At 40.3% G+C, this 15,885-nt stretch overlaps 1 protein-coding gene across 1 annotated transcript in view; it reads right to left on the bottom strand.

Annotated features, from left to right (window-relative positions):
• smarca2 (SWI/SNF related, matrix associated, actin dependent regulator of chromatin, subfamily a, member 2) overlaps positions 1-15,885 on the bottom strand; it is a 50,279-nt gene that overhangs the window by 22,978 nt on the left and 11,416 nt on the right. Inside the window, exons 7-23 of the mRNA XM_036599015.1 lie at positions 13,704-13,830; positions 12,792-12,965; positions 9,214-9,387; positions 8,887-9,057; positions 8,659-8,709; positions 8,368-8,498; positions 7,989-8,046; positions 7,635-7,735; positions 7,145-7,292; positions 6,519-6,682; positions 1,598-1,664; positions 1,381-1,491; positions 990-1,232; positions 652-765; positions 404-511; positions 231-317; positions 56-102 (exon numbers count right to left, since the gene is read on the bottom strand). Coding sequence (XP_036454908.1) covers positions 56-102; positions 231-317; positions 404-511; positions 652-765; positions 990-1,232; positions 1,381-1,491; positions 1,598-1,664; positions 6,519-6,682; positions 7,145-7,292; positions 7,635-7,735; positions 7,989-8,046; positions 8,368-8,498; positions 8,659-8,709; positions 8,887-9,057; positions 9,214-9,387; positions 12,792-12,965; positions 13,704-13,830 — 2,076 coding nt within the window. The remainder of the gene's footprint in view (positions 1-55; positions 103-230; positions 318-403; positions 512-651; positions 766-989; positions 1,233-1,380; positions 1,492-1,597; positions 1,665-6,518; positions 6,683-7,144; positions 7,293-7,634; positions 7,736-7,988; positions 8,047-8,367; positions 8,499-8,658; positions 8,710-8,886; positions 9,058-9,213; positions 9,388-12,791; positions 12,966-13,703; positions 13,831-15,885) is intronic.

Genomic DNA, 15,885 nt, shown 5'->3' with positions numbered 1-15,885 from the left:
CTTTTGGTCATTTTAAAGGTTATGCAAGAGTTGGTTTAATTTAAGGACTGCTCACCCGTTTATGATGCCATTTGGGTAGCCTAAGTGCTCAGCAAACGACTCCTTAATGGGGAAAGAAAAAATACAGTGTAAAATCAACCAGGCTTACCAAGTATAAGACATTTGAAGTCACTTGACATTTCAGCAGGAGATCAAAATGATTCTCTTTTATTTTAGCAGCTGCCACTAACTTCAATGTGCTGGAACATGTAAGGGTGGTTGCAGATCTTCTTCAGCTGCATGATGGTGTTCATCAGGGTCTTTGCTCCTCCTTTACCCTGTGGAACATTAAGACACAATAGGTTATGCTGTCAAACCAGCAACCAGAACAAAGTAAAGCTCTATGGATCTTTTCTTCTTTTACCTTCTTGTCTTTCTCTGAGCCATCTGTAAGCAGGATTCCTTTGCCTTGCATGTGCCTATAGAGAACCTTCTGGATAGCCGACATGTCACACTTAATCACATACTCCACCTGGATACAAAAGGGGATTTAAGCAAACGTTACAACTGGTTAGTCTACTGCCTGGTCAAACTGAAGGAAGGTTCTGAGTTTGACGTGTAAAACAAGACTGCAAACAAAACAAAAACAGTGCTAATTGAGCAACCCATCACCTTCTCAGGCAGCTGAGACTCCACTTCTTTCTTCAGTCTACGCAGCAGGAAGGGGCGGAGCACTTTGTGAAGACGGCGAATGATCAGGATGGTCTCCTCTTCATTCAGATCCACCTGTCAAACGTGACCCAACAGGTATATTACTGATCTACGTTCAAATTATAATGAGAATGTGATATTTGTCTATTCTATCAACAATTTCAAGGATCCACTTTCTTCTCTAGCCTCCAATACATTAAGCTATTAATACAAAACATGAATTATTTAAAAATTAATTACTCATCAAGTAAATTCCTAATTTAAAACAATTTGGTCTCAATGTAAGAGGGAGGTCTTACTCTTTCTCCAGTCATGGCAAAAGGAGCATTGAACCACTGCTCAAAAGTGCTGCAGCTTTTAAAGATGGTGGGCAGCAGAAAGTTGAGCAGGGCCCAGAGCTCAGGTAGTTTGTTCTGCAGGGGGGTCCCTGTGAGCAACAGCCTCCGTGGAGCCACATAGTGGGTGTTTAACACCTGGGTCAGTTTGCAGTGGTGGTTCTTCATACGGTGGCCTTCATCAACAATCATGTATTTCCAGCGAATCTGAGAGAGATGGAGAGAGAGAGAGAGAGAGAGAGAGAGAGAGAGAGAGAGGGAGAAATAAAGAGAGACTGCAAGCTTCCTTTTCAAACAGAAAATAGTCAAAGGAGCTTTTTCTTCCATGGAGTGCTCTGTGCCAGAAGGCTTTTACCTTAGCGAGAATGTGCTTGTCTTTGATGATGTACTCGTAGGTGGTGAGGAGCACATTGAACTTTCCGCTGCGAAGCTGTGGCACCAAAGACCTCCGCATGGACGGTGTGCCCTTTCACAAAAACAAACCCACACAAAAGCCACATCACTTATTGGTAATTCTCTAAGTGTTATATAATATTTCCAGTCATCCACAGAAACGCAAATTCAGTGCTGACCTTGTACGCAATTTTAACAATCGATGGTGCCCACTTGTCAAGTTCGTAAACCCAGTTGGACAAGGTCCTATGCAAAAGAAAGAAAAAAAAATCAATACTATCATTTCAAGAAAAAACTTTTTTTTTAGTAAGCATGTAAAAAAGTTGTGTGCATAGGACGACTATGGGGTCAAAGTTAATAGGGATTTGTGTGAAGTGAGAGACAGCTCAGAATGTGATTCGCGCTCCCAGACAGAGCAATCATAGGGTTATTAGCTTGAATCTCCTTCTCTATTTTGTCACGCATCATACTGAGTTTTTTTCTGACTTTCTGCTCACAGCTTGCATTCCTCACAGCGTGTGCCACACAAAGACGGCAAGTCTCCAACGTTATAATAGAAGGGCAATGATCCATGAATAAAGACTGACTTAAGTCATTTTAACGCGGGGGTTTCTTTCATGTGGGAGTAAGAAATCATCTCTGCACACAACAGGCATGAGAAAATACACTTAGGGCATGACACAATTTGCATCTTGATGTAAGCCAAATCAAAAAAATAATGTTTTTCCTGATATAGTATACAAAAGGGAAACCTTAATATGTCTTATTCATGGAAAAATAAAAAATAAAGTATGAAATAATGATACAATTTAAAGAATAAATTAAAGAATCAAGTCACTCTTGTTTTCATGTAACATGTTACCCGCAGCTAGGCATGTGCTTATATAAAAATGTATAACAATAACTACCATAATTTTATTATGGTTTATGTTATCCCAATATTGTCTTTACAAAAAAGGCATCATTCTAGATGAGTTTTGAATGCCATAAAAATATGTTCTGAATGCATTCTTTTTAAAAGCAAAATACATCTGCAAAATGTGCAATAAAATTTACACTAAAAATGAAAATTAAAAAAACTGTCCACTTAATGAAGCTCACATTATAATTATTCAGCACTATTTACAGTTAGGACACACAAGGCACTGAGGCTTTTACAAAGAGCTGTGAATCATAAAACAAAGCATGGAACATACTACTAAGACCTGTAATGTAGCAAGCATAACAAGGCATATCCTGCCTTGTTATTGTTATGAACGTGTTAAACATATCATTATATAACATTTTCTTTTCTCATGTCCCAGAGGAGGTAGGGGACATAGAGTCTGAATGGACCCTGTTCAAAACCTCCATTGTGGAAGCTGCCAGGCGTAGCTGTGGCCGAAAGCTTGTTGGTGCCTGTCAGGGCGGTAACCCAAGAACCCCTGGTGGACACCGGTGGTGAGGGAGGCCGTCAAGCTGAAGAAAGAGGCCTTTAGGGACCGGAATGCCCGAAGGACTCCCGATTCAGCAGATAGGTACCGACAGGCAAAAAAGGTGGCAGCTGCAACAATGGCAGAAGCAAAATCGAGGACGTGAGAGGAGTTTGGTGAAACTATGGAAAAAGACTTTCGGTCGGCCTCGAGGAGGTTCTGGACAACTGTCCGGCGACTCAGGAGCGGTCGGGGTGACTGCGCCCAAGCTGTATTCGGCAGGGGCGGAGAAACTCTGACTTCAAATGAGGATATTGTCAGTCGGTGGAAAGAGCACTTTGAGGAACTCCTTAATCCGGGAGACATGCCTCCCTCACGGGAGTCAGGGCCAGAGGCCTCTGGCGTGTCAAGCTCCATTTCCCTGGTGGAGGTCACTGAGGTAGTTGGCAAGCTCTTCAGTGGCAAGGCACCGGGGGTGGATGAGATTCGTCCAGAGATGCTTAAGGTTCTGGATATTGTGCGGCTGTCGTGGCTGACACGCCTCTGCAATAGTGCATGGACCTCGGGAACAGTACCCTTGGACTGGCAGACCGGGGTGGTGGTCCCTATTTTCAAGAAAGGGGACCGGAGGGTGTGTGCCAACTATCGGGGTATCACACTGCTCAGCCTCCCTGGGAAAGTCTATGCCAAGGTGCTGGAAAGGAGACTTCAACCGATAGTTGAACCTCAGATTGAGGAGGAACAATGCGGATTCCATCCCGGCCGTGGAACAATGGACCAGCTTTTCACCCTCTCACGGATTGTTGAGGGGGCATGGGAGTTTGCCAACCCAGTCTACATGTGTTTTGTGGATTTGGAGAAGGCTTACGACTGTGTTCCCCGAGATATCTTGTGGGAGGTCCTCCGGGAGTATGGGGTGCCGGGGTTACTACTCCGGGCCATTCAATTTCTGTATGCCCGGAGTGAGAGCTGTGTTTGTATACTCGGCATTAAGTCGGACTCTTTCAGTGTTAGCGCTGGACTCTGCCAGGGTTGTGCCCTGTCTCCACTCCTGTTTGTAATATTCATGGACAGGGTGTCAAGGCGTAGCCGGGGTCAGGAGGGCATTATGTGTGGAGGCCAGAGGGTGGCGTCTCTGCTATTTGCAGATGATGTTGTTCTTTTGGCTGGATCACATGGATGCCTCCAGCGCGCACTAGAGCGGTTTGCAGCTGAATGTGAAGCGGGTGGTATGCAGATCAGCACCTCCAAGTCTGAGTCCATGGTCTTAGCCCGGAAAAGGATGGCATGCCCACTCCAGGTAAGGGGAAAGGATTTGCCCCAGGTGGAGGTGTTTAAGTATCTCTTGTTCACGAGTGATGGGAAGAGGGATTGTGAGATCGACCGCAGGCTGGGACAGGCGGCAGCAGTAATGCAGTCGCTGTACCGGGCTGTAGTGGTGAAAAAGGAGCTGAGCCATAAGGCGAAGCTCTCTGTTTACTGATCGGTCTACATCCCGACCCTCACCTATGGTCATAAACTATGGGTAATGACTGAAAGAATGAGGTCGCGAATACAAGCGGCGGAAATGAGCTTTCTTCACAGGGTGGCTGGCTACACTCTATTTGATAGGGTGAGGAGCTCGGCCATCCGGGAAGAGCTCGGAGTAGAGCCGCTACTCTTCCACATTGAGAGAAGCCAGCTGAGGTGGTTCGGGCATCTGATCCGGATGCCCCCTGGATGCCTCCCAGTGGGGGTGTACCAGGCACGACCAACCGGAATAAGAACCCGGGGTCATCCTAGGACCCGCTGGAGGGATTATATCTCCAAGTTGGCCTGGGAGCGGCTTGGGGTCCCCGGGAATGAGCTGGAGGAAGTTGCAGGGGACAGGGTCATCTGGGATTCTCTGCTCTCCCAACTGCTACCGCGACCCTATCTGGACAATAAGCAGTTAACGATGATGATGATATATAACATTGATTAATGTGGTAACCTTATTAGTACTGCTTTTGTACATCTTTTTTTTTTATTTTTCAATGACAATAATGCTAATTCGTGCAACACGTATTTGAATTTTCCCTAACATGTCCTTTTTTTCATGCTGATACCACACAGCTTGAGTCAACACTGACTTTTGACAAAGCCTATAACAGATATTCAGATAACTTTTTTTTTCTTTTGTGTGTTCAGTTTTACAGTGAATCCTTAAGTAAATATTTCAAGTTAAAACCTAACTCTGCCCAACGCAGAGTTAATTAGTATATTAGCAGTCTGCTGAGCTGCTTGTTAAACAAAACTGGGTTCTTAAGTAAGGTAAAGTTCAGTATTGTTTTGTGTCTTTTACTTCATACTAGGGCTGAGCCATATTTAAAATTAATTAGCATGATATTATCTAGTTAAAAAAAAAAATCACAATTATAGATTATATCCCCGCCACCTCACCATATAATACATGCAGTCTGTTGCAGCTCAGACCTACGTTCTATTCTGTTTTTAGTATATACTTTACTTTAATAAAAATCCATACTGAATAATAGCACTGAATAACCCAACATCTTTTTAAAAAATCTTCAACTACATTTTAATAGTTGCTACTGCAAATAAGTGCATTCATGGGCTCCTCATGGTGTACATTCAAGGTGCTCTTGTGTGCTAATAGCGCCCTTGCTGGAGAACCGTCAGACTGCAAAAGATGCTCTAAATAAGTGAATTACAAAGCTGTGCGTACATATTTACATATTAAAAAATTATGCTTTCTGTCACTGCAGAGTCACTCTGGTATTCAGCAATGGATGCCTTTCGAAAACCAAGTAATATTATATTTCAATCATTTTCATAATTTAACTTATCTAAACCACTGGGACACTTAAGCTCTACGGAAAATGCTGAAAGTTCTTCTCAGATGGTATGACACACTTTACTATAACCTAACGGCTTCTAAGCCTCCATAATAACCCAATGTTTAAACATTAAAAGTAAATAAGAGATGATGTGTACATATTATTTAATATTACTTAGCAAGCTGTTTAAAGGTAAATGAGTCTTCTCTAGTTCTCTATCAGTTCTCTTTCTCAACACGGTGATTACTGCCTTTTAAGCATCTTCACTGGATTACCTGTCAATCGCCCAAAATATTTAATTGCAGTGACCTATCACCCAGGCCTACTTCATACACATGCAGTTTGAGACTACAAATATACTTTCACCTTTGTGAGGGAGAAAACATTCTCTGTCTGCTGCTCCTTCTGCCTTGCAGTGGCTGCACTCACTGTGATTGTTTACAAGCTTCACTCACAGGATGGAATACATCACACGATCAGAAAGTGAAACCATAGTGGAAGCTTGTGAATGCTTGTGCTTGAGCACTGTGTGCTTAAAAAGATCTTTCTCTTGCTGAATTACTGAATACCGGCACATGTCTACACACAACATTCAACGTAATACTTCTTGCACCGGCTCATCAAATTGTACCCTATCACATTTAAATTCTTCTTATTGTGTTCTATTAATATTCATAGTCTTATCTCCCTTGAATAATCGATCTTCAGCTGCCAGTGCCATAACTGCAGTGTTTAACACTGTGTTAATACTTAATGGCCCAGATGAATCCTCTTAGAGATCTCAACCTTTAATTACAGTCCTTATCATCTCTTTCACAGCTCCTTTGTGTGTTAGCCAAGCGTGTTGTGTCCATCAGCTTGTAACTCACGACAGTGGAACGATGATCAGATAAGGGCCATTGAGCCTCTTGTGTTCCATTAGGTATGTAATGAGAGCAATGGTCTGGATGGTCTTCCCCAGACCCATCTCGTCAGCCAGGATGCCATTCAGGTTGTTGTTGTACAGGGACACCATCCATTCCAGTCCCTGGATCTAACCGCGAAGAACAAGTGAGTATTATTACACTTTTTTAACTGAAGAGAAATGCGTTGTTATACTTCAGAAAAGTGAGCGACAATTTTTTTTGAAATTAAACTTTTGACACATTCTGACAGATTAAAAAGTTTTCATTCTGCAATTATTTTATAGAATCAGAGTATTTTTATAACTTCCTCTTGGTCCAATGAGCCATGCCAAGACCACTACAAATTTAAAAATGCCAATCAGTGAGGTACTTGTGAAATCAGAGGAGGGGCTGATGTTCTCTCTAAAGCTACAGATAAATCCTAAACTACTGATTTCAATGATTATGCATTATTCTTGTCTAATTTTATCTCTTTATGATGAGTCTAAATACCTCAAGAGCCTCTGAATATTACTGAAACCAATCCTGGGAAGGAATATTCAGAGTTCACAGAGACAGACACGCAGAAAGTGCTTTTGGTTACACTTCACCTGGTATTGTTTGAGGGTCCCATTGATCAGCAAAGATGACTGCTTCTCTACTTTCTCAATGACAGCATGGGCAACTCCGTAGTAGGACTGAGAACTGGTCTGTCCCGCCTGGACACTGTACTCATCGTCTACATCCTGCTTGGCAGACCTACAGAGGAGAAGGGCAGGAAGTGTGAGCTCATATCCTGTGATATCAGGATGGTCAGAAAAGCTCAGTTAAGATTTTCAGGGTAATTCATTCACTCCTTCTCTCCAAACTGCAGTCAGAGCATCACACAGTGTGCGAGAATGAAAAGACAACTGGTAAGAAGAAAAAACAGGTATAGCAGACCTAAGAAATGAGAAAAAAAAAAAAAAATCTGACAAAAAGCAGCAGTGAAAAGCACAGTCATAGCAAAACAACAGTCATTATAAAATAATCGTCCCGACCTCCCTCCCCCCTTCAGATGTGAGGTCTTTTTTAGCTTTGATGTGAAAATAGGCCGCATACTCTATGATGTTCTTGGCGGCAGTTTCAGACACTTCGTCGCTGTTGGGATCGATGATTTTCTTTTCTTCTGATTCGGCTCTGGAGACCACCTCTTCTTCATCCTGGGGAGGCAAGAAGAAGAGATAATGTCAATCTGACCCCTTGACTGAATGTGACAATGTGAAAAAAATTATGTGGAGGAACAACAAAGGAGGCTTGCTAAGATGAAGCACTGAAAATTGGCTAATGGGTGTTGTTGGGAGGAGATTGACAAAAGGTGCATGCGTGTGTCTGTGCATGTTTGTGAGTGTGTGTGTGTGTGGATGACTCACTTGGTTGTTAAGGCTTAATGAGAGGAAAATACAGCACGCTCACCTCCTCTTCAAACTCTGAGCCACTCTCTTCGCTGTCTGACCGCGGGGCTACTTCATAGCTGAATTCAGAAGGATATATGTGAAAAATATAAGCGCTTGAGCTTGCATACACGAAGACTTTCAGTGTTTATCTATGAAAGAGACATCTCAGTGTGTTCTTCACTCTTTAGAGTTTTGTCACATAGGCAGAGGTAAGTCGAATATATATAAGTTGAATTTACATGACAATAAAAGATACCATGAATAAATAAAAGTGAACTAAGACTAAGACTTTTCTGCGCATTAATAATTCTACAGCTCAGTAGCACTGGATTCTAAGTCAGCAAATCCAAAACAAATACGCAAAATACAGAGATACACAAAAATTGGAGACATCTCACCCAGGGTTCATCTCAAGCCAGGCCTCCAGCTGGCTGGACTTGGGGGCATCTGTGCCCTGTAGTACCTTCCCTGTCTCTGTCTGGATGACTTTGACTGGGAGCTCACTCATTTGACTGCTCTCATCTATTGGCTGCAGGAACAAACAAACACAGAACATAATTTGTGCGCTAACAACAGCAGATGTTGCCGAAAACTACTTTATGGAATTTAACTGAACTAAACTGCAGCTGGATATTAACACATAATCAGCCCTCCTAATAGTGTCTGCCATATTTGTATGCTTTGCTCACCTCTCCATCAGGACCAATTACTCCAAGTCCTTCAGCATCTCCATCTTCCTTCTGTGAGGGTCAATGACAGGACAGAACACATTTAATAATGACAACAACGAAAACAGACATTACTGATTAAATTGAACCAAACTACTTCAGAAAGAAAATCCTCAGATTAATTTACTTTCAACAAGTTGAACGGAAGCTGAATTCTGTCAAGGACTTCTGAATCATTTTAACACCCACCTTCTTCTTCTTTCTCCTCTTTTTCTTCTCTTTGGCAGCCTGAGCAGCCTTGTGCTCATAGACCAGGGTAGTAAGGTTGGCCACATACTCATCAGTTTGCTGGAGCAGGTAGGCTAGACGTTTGTCCTTTTTCTGGTCAATTAGCTTCCTGTAGCCCTCTTCATCCTCAGCCTAGACCAAGACAAACAAACAGGTTTACTTTGGCATTCTGTGTACAAAACTATGACACAACCTAAGTCAGCAAAGCTACAAGATGTTTATAAGGAAATTCAAGATTTTTCTTAGACGTTATTCAGATATTCCTTGTCCCAAAACAACATACAGTACCATTAGTCTCCTCATTCGCTCTTTCTCAATTCTCTCTGTCTCCTTCTTTTGCTCCCTTTCAGTATTGGTATGCCAGGTGGCAACGGCCTTTGAAAGCTTCTGGATCTTTCCAGAAATGGACCTGTGGTATTCCTTGAAGTCCTTAGCATGCTGGAGGATGCTGTTAAGATATTCCTGAAAAAAAAAAGACATTTCCTTTTTGAAAACAACTGCTACACATTGCTGTGTGATACTTTTAGGGCTGGCTCAAATGTAGCATTTTACAGGCTTTGTATTAGGCTTGGGCAATATCTAAAAATATTAGCATGAATTTTTATAGTTCTCACTCCCTCAATCACTACAAGTGGTCTGCTTTAATCTACTTTCTGTTTTATTTTTAGTTTATCTGCCTTTTTGAACATCAAAACAACTGGTGAAGTAGCAAAACATGTTTTAATAAAACGTCTAAAAAAACACTTAATAAATGATATAATAGAGAGTTATCCAACAACTTTTGCAAACTACTTATTGTTTCAATAGATAATATAATATAATAGCTAACTACAAACACATGCGTCCATGAGCACCTTCTGGTGCAGATTCAGGGCAACTTACATGCTAATAATGCTCTTTGCTTTAGAAACTTCATATTGCAAGCAATTTCCAAAGCCATACTTACATTTTACATCATTATAGTAAAGGCACTGTGGAATTCAGCTATAAATGCCTTTGGAAAACCTTGTAGTTTCTGATATTTTCACAAGTTTCATCAATTAACTGATCTGAACTACCAGGACACTTAAGCTGTACAGAAAATACTGCAAATTTTTGTCAGTGAAATGCACAGCAGAGACATTGGGGAATAGGGGTGGGAATCTCTAGGCACCTCACGATTCGATTCGATTACGATTCAGAGGGCTGCGATGCGATTATATAGATTCTATATAGCATTTATATTTTCTCACTGTGTGAGCTCAAGTTTCAAGTTCAAGTTTCAAGTTTATTTGTCATTTGCACAACATGTCAGGACATTTATGCACTGAAATGCTTGTGGTGAGGCTCAGCTAATCACTCTACAGAAAGTAAATAAGTAAAAATAAAAATACAAGAAAAACCAACTGAAATACATTAAATATACACAAAATATACACAGAATGTAGAGACAATATACATTTTAAAGTGACTAAGTGACTCGGTGTTGTTATTTAAAGTGACTTGGTACTTTTAAAGCAAAGTATTTGAAATGATCCATAATGAATTTACTTCCAATATCTTTTTTAATAAACAAATGGAAGTGATGTGGCAAGTGAACTAGAAGGCTCTCATTCAGTGCTCTTGTTTGGAGCACGAGAAGCTGCTGCTACTCATCTGCGATAAAATGCGCAGTTACGGTGAAATAAGATCCAGTGGCAGTGGATGTCCACGCAGCACATGTTACAGCTATTCTACCCGTTTTCTTTAGTGATTTTAAAACTTCGGTTTTGGTCTCGTTGTAGAGACGGGGGGGATCACTGTGTCAGCAAAGTATCCCTGAGACGAGACGTGTGAAACATGCATGTGAAAGCCCTGTTTCGGCGCGCAGACTGCAGGTCACATAGCAGCGATGCGTTATTCGCATTTATAAGCAGCGCAGTTGGTTTCCTGGTACGTTAAATCTGCAACGAGAGACTGTCACACACTAAAAAATGGTGAAGCTGAAGTCAGCTTCTCTTTCGAATTCTCCTGTTCCACCTTAAATGGTGCCGCATTACATTCGGCGCCTCAGTTAGAATTTAAGATGGAACGGGAAAATTCGAGCAAGAAGCTGGAGAATAAGGAGCGACTTCAGCCTCGTAAAACAGTCGAACGTTGAGAGACATTTAACTGATCTACGTCTGAGGAAAAGTTTTCTGGCGGAGATGGGAGGAAAGCGGCTATAGCTAAAGCTTAAAGCAGAGCGAAGTAAATCTCCGCTCTCGTTTATACTGTTTAGCCTATACTAGGACATTATCACACACTGAGACATACTGGACATTAGATGCTGTGGCTCCCAAGGTGGTTTGATTTTTGTTGAAAGGACAAAATGTCTCTTCTTATCATGTGTGTTGTGACTCCTGACCTAACCTGGCTTTAATGCAGAGGGCGTCGGTTGGATTTCTCACTCATCCAGTAGTGTTTTTGTTGTGTGCCGTCACAGACTGTCCAGGCGCTGCAGTTCCGCACTTCCAAGCTCTGCCTTTTGCATTCCGTCAACATTACGTTATAAATTAAATATTTAGAAAATCGTTTTTTGACATTTGTGAATCGATTCAGAATCGTTCACGTCCGCATCGCGATGCATCTAAGAATCAATTTTTTCCCACACCCCTATTGGGGAATAAATGCTTTTTAAAGGTCTTATAATAACAATGTAATAAAAATGTTTTGACAGTAAATGTAAATAAAACATTATGTGTACATATTAATTCATTAATTTGTTACCTTTTTCTGATCCTGTTTCCTGGCCGTAAACAGGAAACAGAGAAACTTTCTCTACTGCTAAAAGTTTGGGGGCTGGAGCTAACTTAGCTGCTCTAGGGTCAAACCCAGCTTCTTTAGCTTGGTTGTTTCACTACAGCGAGTCACACTGAAGCGGCATATATTTTCGGTTCCACGCACTCAAGCTAAACATAACATAAAATGAAATAATAAAAAGAGAGGAGCTGTGGGGTAGGTAAAGCTTCAGGAATGCGAACCCCAAATTCCCCACATATTTAGCAAGCTGTCTAATGGTAAATTAGCTTCCCCAACCTGGCAGTTATTGCTTCTTAAGCATCATCAGATTGGTTTTCATTCATCAACGATATCCAATTACACTGTCCTTTCGCCGAGGCCTCTTTTGAAAACTTAAAAAACCAAAATATCTGAAGCGTATTTAGTTTTCTGTCTGGCGGAATGGCTTCCAATTAAATCAGTGTGCTAGATGTTCTTTTTTTCGTGTGTATGCAAGTGACATGATCTCCACAGAGATCAAGTCAAACCAAACTCCTAAAGTGGTCAGGTGACGGAGCTGAGTTGGAGGTAGTGGATTCGACATATGGCAGTACTCAGATACAGATTGCTATATTCACATATTTGACATAACTTATTAAACTTCTCATGCCTCTATACCTTTTTACCAACAACTTATTTTACAGATTTTACACTAAGAATTTTATCACCGTCAGATAATTGAAGGTGTTCCCACATACGTGATTTCTTTCTGAGGCATCTCCACTCTTTCAGCTTTGACTGCCACAAAGAAAGCGCTGAGGTTTGCTGCTCTTTGAGGCGAGGTGATGCTTGGCATGAACTAGCATGATGCACTCTAAACTAAATCAGCTATGTTTTATCTATTTTAACATTTTACATATTTTAACAATCATGGTTCTATCTAAAGACCTCTGCTAATTAAATTCATTTTAGGCTACAATTTCTGAGATGAAGCTTCTGAACAGTAAATATAGAAACAAATATGAGTGTAACAAAAAAAAGCCTGAATATTCAAATTATTTGGGTTAGCCCTACATATTTTATTTCAATATAGGTTTTAAAATTGGTGTCTCAGTTTCAATATAGTGATAAAATCTGCTGCACTCTACCTGATGTTTCTGGCGGCGCTTCCTCTCCTGCTCAATCTTTTGCTGCTTCTCCAACTTCTCCGTCATGCGGGCCTCTCTCAGCGTCTGCCTCTTGCTACGCTTGTAGGCTTTGGAGTTCAGGGCGGTCTCCAAAGTGGTGTCTCTGCGCATACAAGCCACTACATCCTGCCGGAGCTGAGGAACACACAAGTGCAGCAGCGTACATGAAGACATGATGGTGCGGGAATGTACATGACGCAACACTTTTGAGGGACACAACAGTTCATTATGTTTATTTATGTTATATTTATTAACAATTTCATTTATTACATTACATAAAGAGCAGCATATCTTTGTGTTATCTGGTGTTAATATGATGTAAGTTTAAAATTTCTGTCATATTGTTCTAAACAAACTAAATTAATCATGGACTGAATACATCTATGCCAGAGATCATGAATTTTTGTTAATACTTTCAATTATTAGTGCACTGCATGTGTTGTTTCAAACACATCCAGGTAAAGTGAGAGTGCCTGATTTTAAGACAGAGACACTCACTAATGTAAAGAGGGTTTAAGAAAGTCTTAAACATGCAGTAAGAGCACCCCCTAATGGAGATCTTGGGACGATTAAAAAATAAGGATGACATTTTTCAATCATAGCCCTGAAGAACCTGTGCTTTGCACATTTAATGGTTTGAAGAGACCTGACTCAGCTCAGTTACCACCAGGAAAACATCAAAATGTGCAGAGCAGGAGAACTGTAGGACACTGAACTGAGGTGATTAAAGCAGTAATACTTTTTGTCATCACTGTCTTGTTTCAAACAACGAGTGAACCTCAACTCCCAATATGATGATGTGAGCTTTCCTACATTAAATATGTAACACAATCTGCTCAAAGCAGCAACTTTTTCAAAGTCTCTAAACTTTACCTGTCGCTGGAAGTTGAGCAGTCTCAAGGCTTTCAGTTCGACTGTTGCTTTAGTTCTCAGGTCAGGTGGCAATGAACCTGGTAAGTTCTCCAGCTCTTGAATTCTGTGGGCAATCCTGGCTTGCAACCTTTAGAAAAAGATACATAAAGGAGATAGACTTGATTTAATTTAGAGACAGATAGAGAGAGAGAAAAGAGAGAAAGAGCAATATTTCACACTCCATAGCTTGACATTCTGATATGTGAGAATAAATCATCTCAACATCTCATGTGAACTTATTTCAACAACAAAACAAATGTTGTTTAAAGTAGCCTTAATAACTTAAGATTTTCTCAAAATTCAATTTAGAGCTGCAATATATTGTTCGTATCATTGTCACCTCTATTAAGTTTAATCTACTGGTCAGCAGACTCTTGACCATGTCTCTCTGTCAGAGTCCACTCCGAAATCAGTAGTGGTTTATATTATGACCGATGTTCGAACTGTTATACCAGATATGCCTCATAATGTGGACCATAAATAACTTTATATTAATTTTTATCATCACATTTTGTTGTGTTGAACCCATTCCTTTATACCAAGGTATCATCAAGTTATGCCACTGTTGAGTGTTATTTCTTGGTAAAAGCTTGGTGCATTGCCTTCTAGATTGTTAAACATCAAAGATACTTCCTCTTCCTCTTAAGCCCTATTCAAGCTGGATTAGTTTTTCCAGAGGAGGTCAGATGATGTAATTTGTGAGAGATTCGACTGGCTGATGTGTATGGGACTTCCAGATATTTCATTTTCATTGTCTTTATATGTCTAAATAGCCCATCAACAGATTTAGATCACAGTTACTTGTTTCGAATTTGAGGATAAAGGAACTGTGCCAAGTCGAGATCCATTTTTGCAGTTAGCCTCGTCTTCCACTCGCCAAAAACAGATGTGCTGATGCCCATTACCAAGATTTGTTATTACATCACAGTGAGATGGGTTCGAAAAGGTTAAAAAGCTGCTATTACTGAAGAAGCTCAGAGTTTGATGACTTATACAAGGTAATTCACTCTTAAATTGTTACTTGGCAAAAGTAACTAAGGACATGGCAGATTTCCACTGCATGAAATTCATAGACCACTCAAATTACAGTACCTGCCCAGGTAAAACGAATCCAGCTTGAATTACTAACCAAGAACAAAATTATTATGTCAAAGAGGGCAAATATGATAATGACATTCACTGTTCCATAATGATGCTCATTATTCCACAAAGCTTTTGGGAATCAAAGCCTTGCTTGGTTTCTGAGACTGGTCCATGTCTGTGTCAATGTTTCTTATTCCTCATCAGGTAGAATTTTTGTTGTCTTCATATTCCAGAAGATTCATTTTACTTCATTTTAATTTTACAGACAGGTTTAACACTTCTCCAAAGAAAAGAGAAGACTGCAACGACTACAAATCACAGGAGCATGCTGCTATAGCACCTGTAATTTACCATTAAAGGGCATATATATATATATATATATATATACGGGCGCACCTATATGGGAATTGTTGGCAGATGCCGATATGCAATATTTTTCATGTACGTATCTGCCGATGCTGATATTAATGCCAATATATAAACATTTTTTAAAAATGTAGAAGTTGACACTACATCTACCTGGATTAGCATTACGGAAGAATATAAGATGTATTTGTAGGGTAAAAATGTAGTAAAAAAGAATTGAACGCAAATATTTTAGCACAATAACCCAGCATCACCTAAATGTTCTGCTATTCCAATACAATAAGTATGTCATCAAATATCAACTTGAAAAATTTAAACAACTATAAAAAGATGAATGGGGAGGTTGCTGCTCTCTTGCATTTTTGCCTTATTTCATATGCATTTACATGAGTTTCCTTCTCAAAGTGCAAAATACTGGAAGGGGATTATTATAATGAAGCCTACTTTAATCAACCAAGACAGGTAGTACATACTAACTCTGTGCTATTTAAAGCCAGAGAGAAGCTTGTCTTATTTTTACCACTATATTGGCTGTCATTGTCGTGCTCAGATAGAAAAGACAAAGTTTTATTTATTTAATTCATTGGAAAAAAAAACACTTGCAAATGCCTGCCATGCATGCCACATTATTCCTAATTTGGTGAAGGAAGTAAAATCCAACGTAAATAGTAGAAAATCTGTGTTTTAAACTGTT

Source organism: Colossoma macropomum, unplaced genomic scaffold, assembly GCF_904425465.1.
Source record: "Colossoma macropomum unplaced genomic scaffold, Colossoma_macropomum, whole genome shotgun sequence".
Lineage (NCBI taxonomy): Eukaryota > Metazoa > Chordata > Actinopteri > Characiformes > Serrasalmidae > Colossoma > Colossoma macropomum.
The sequence above is the reverse complement of the archived record's forward strand: the minus strand, read 5'-3'. Positions and strand labels throughout refer to the sequence as shown.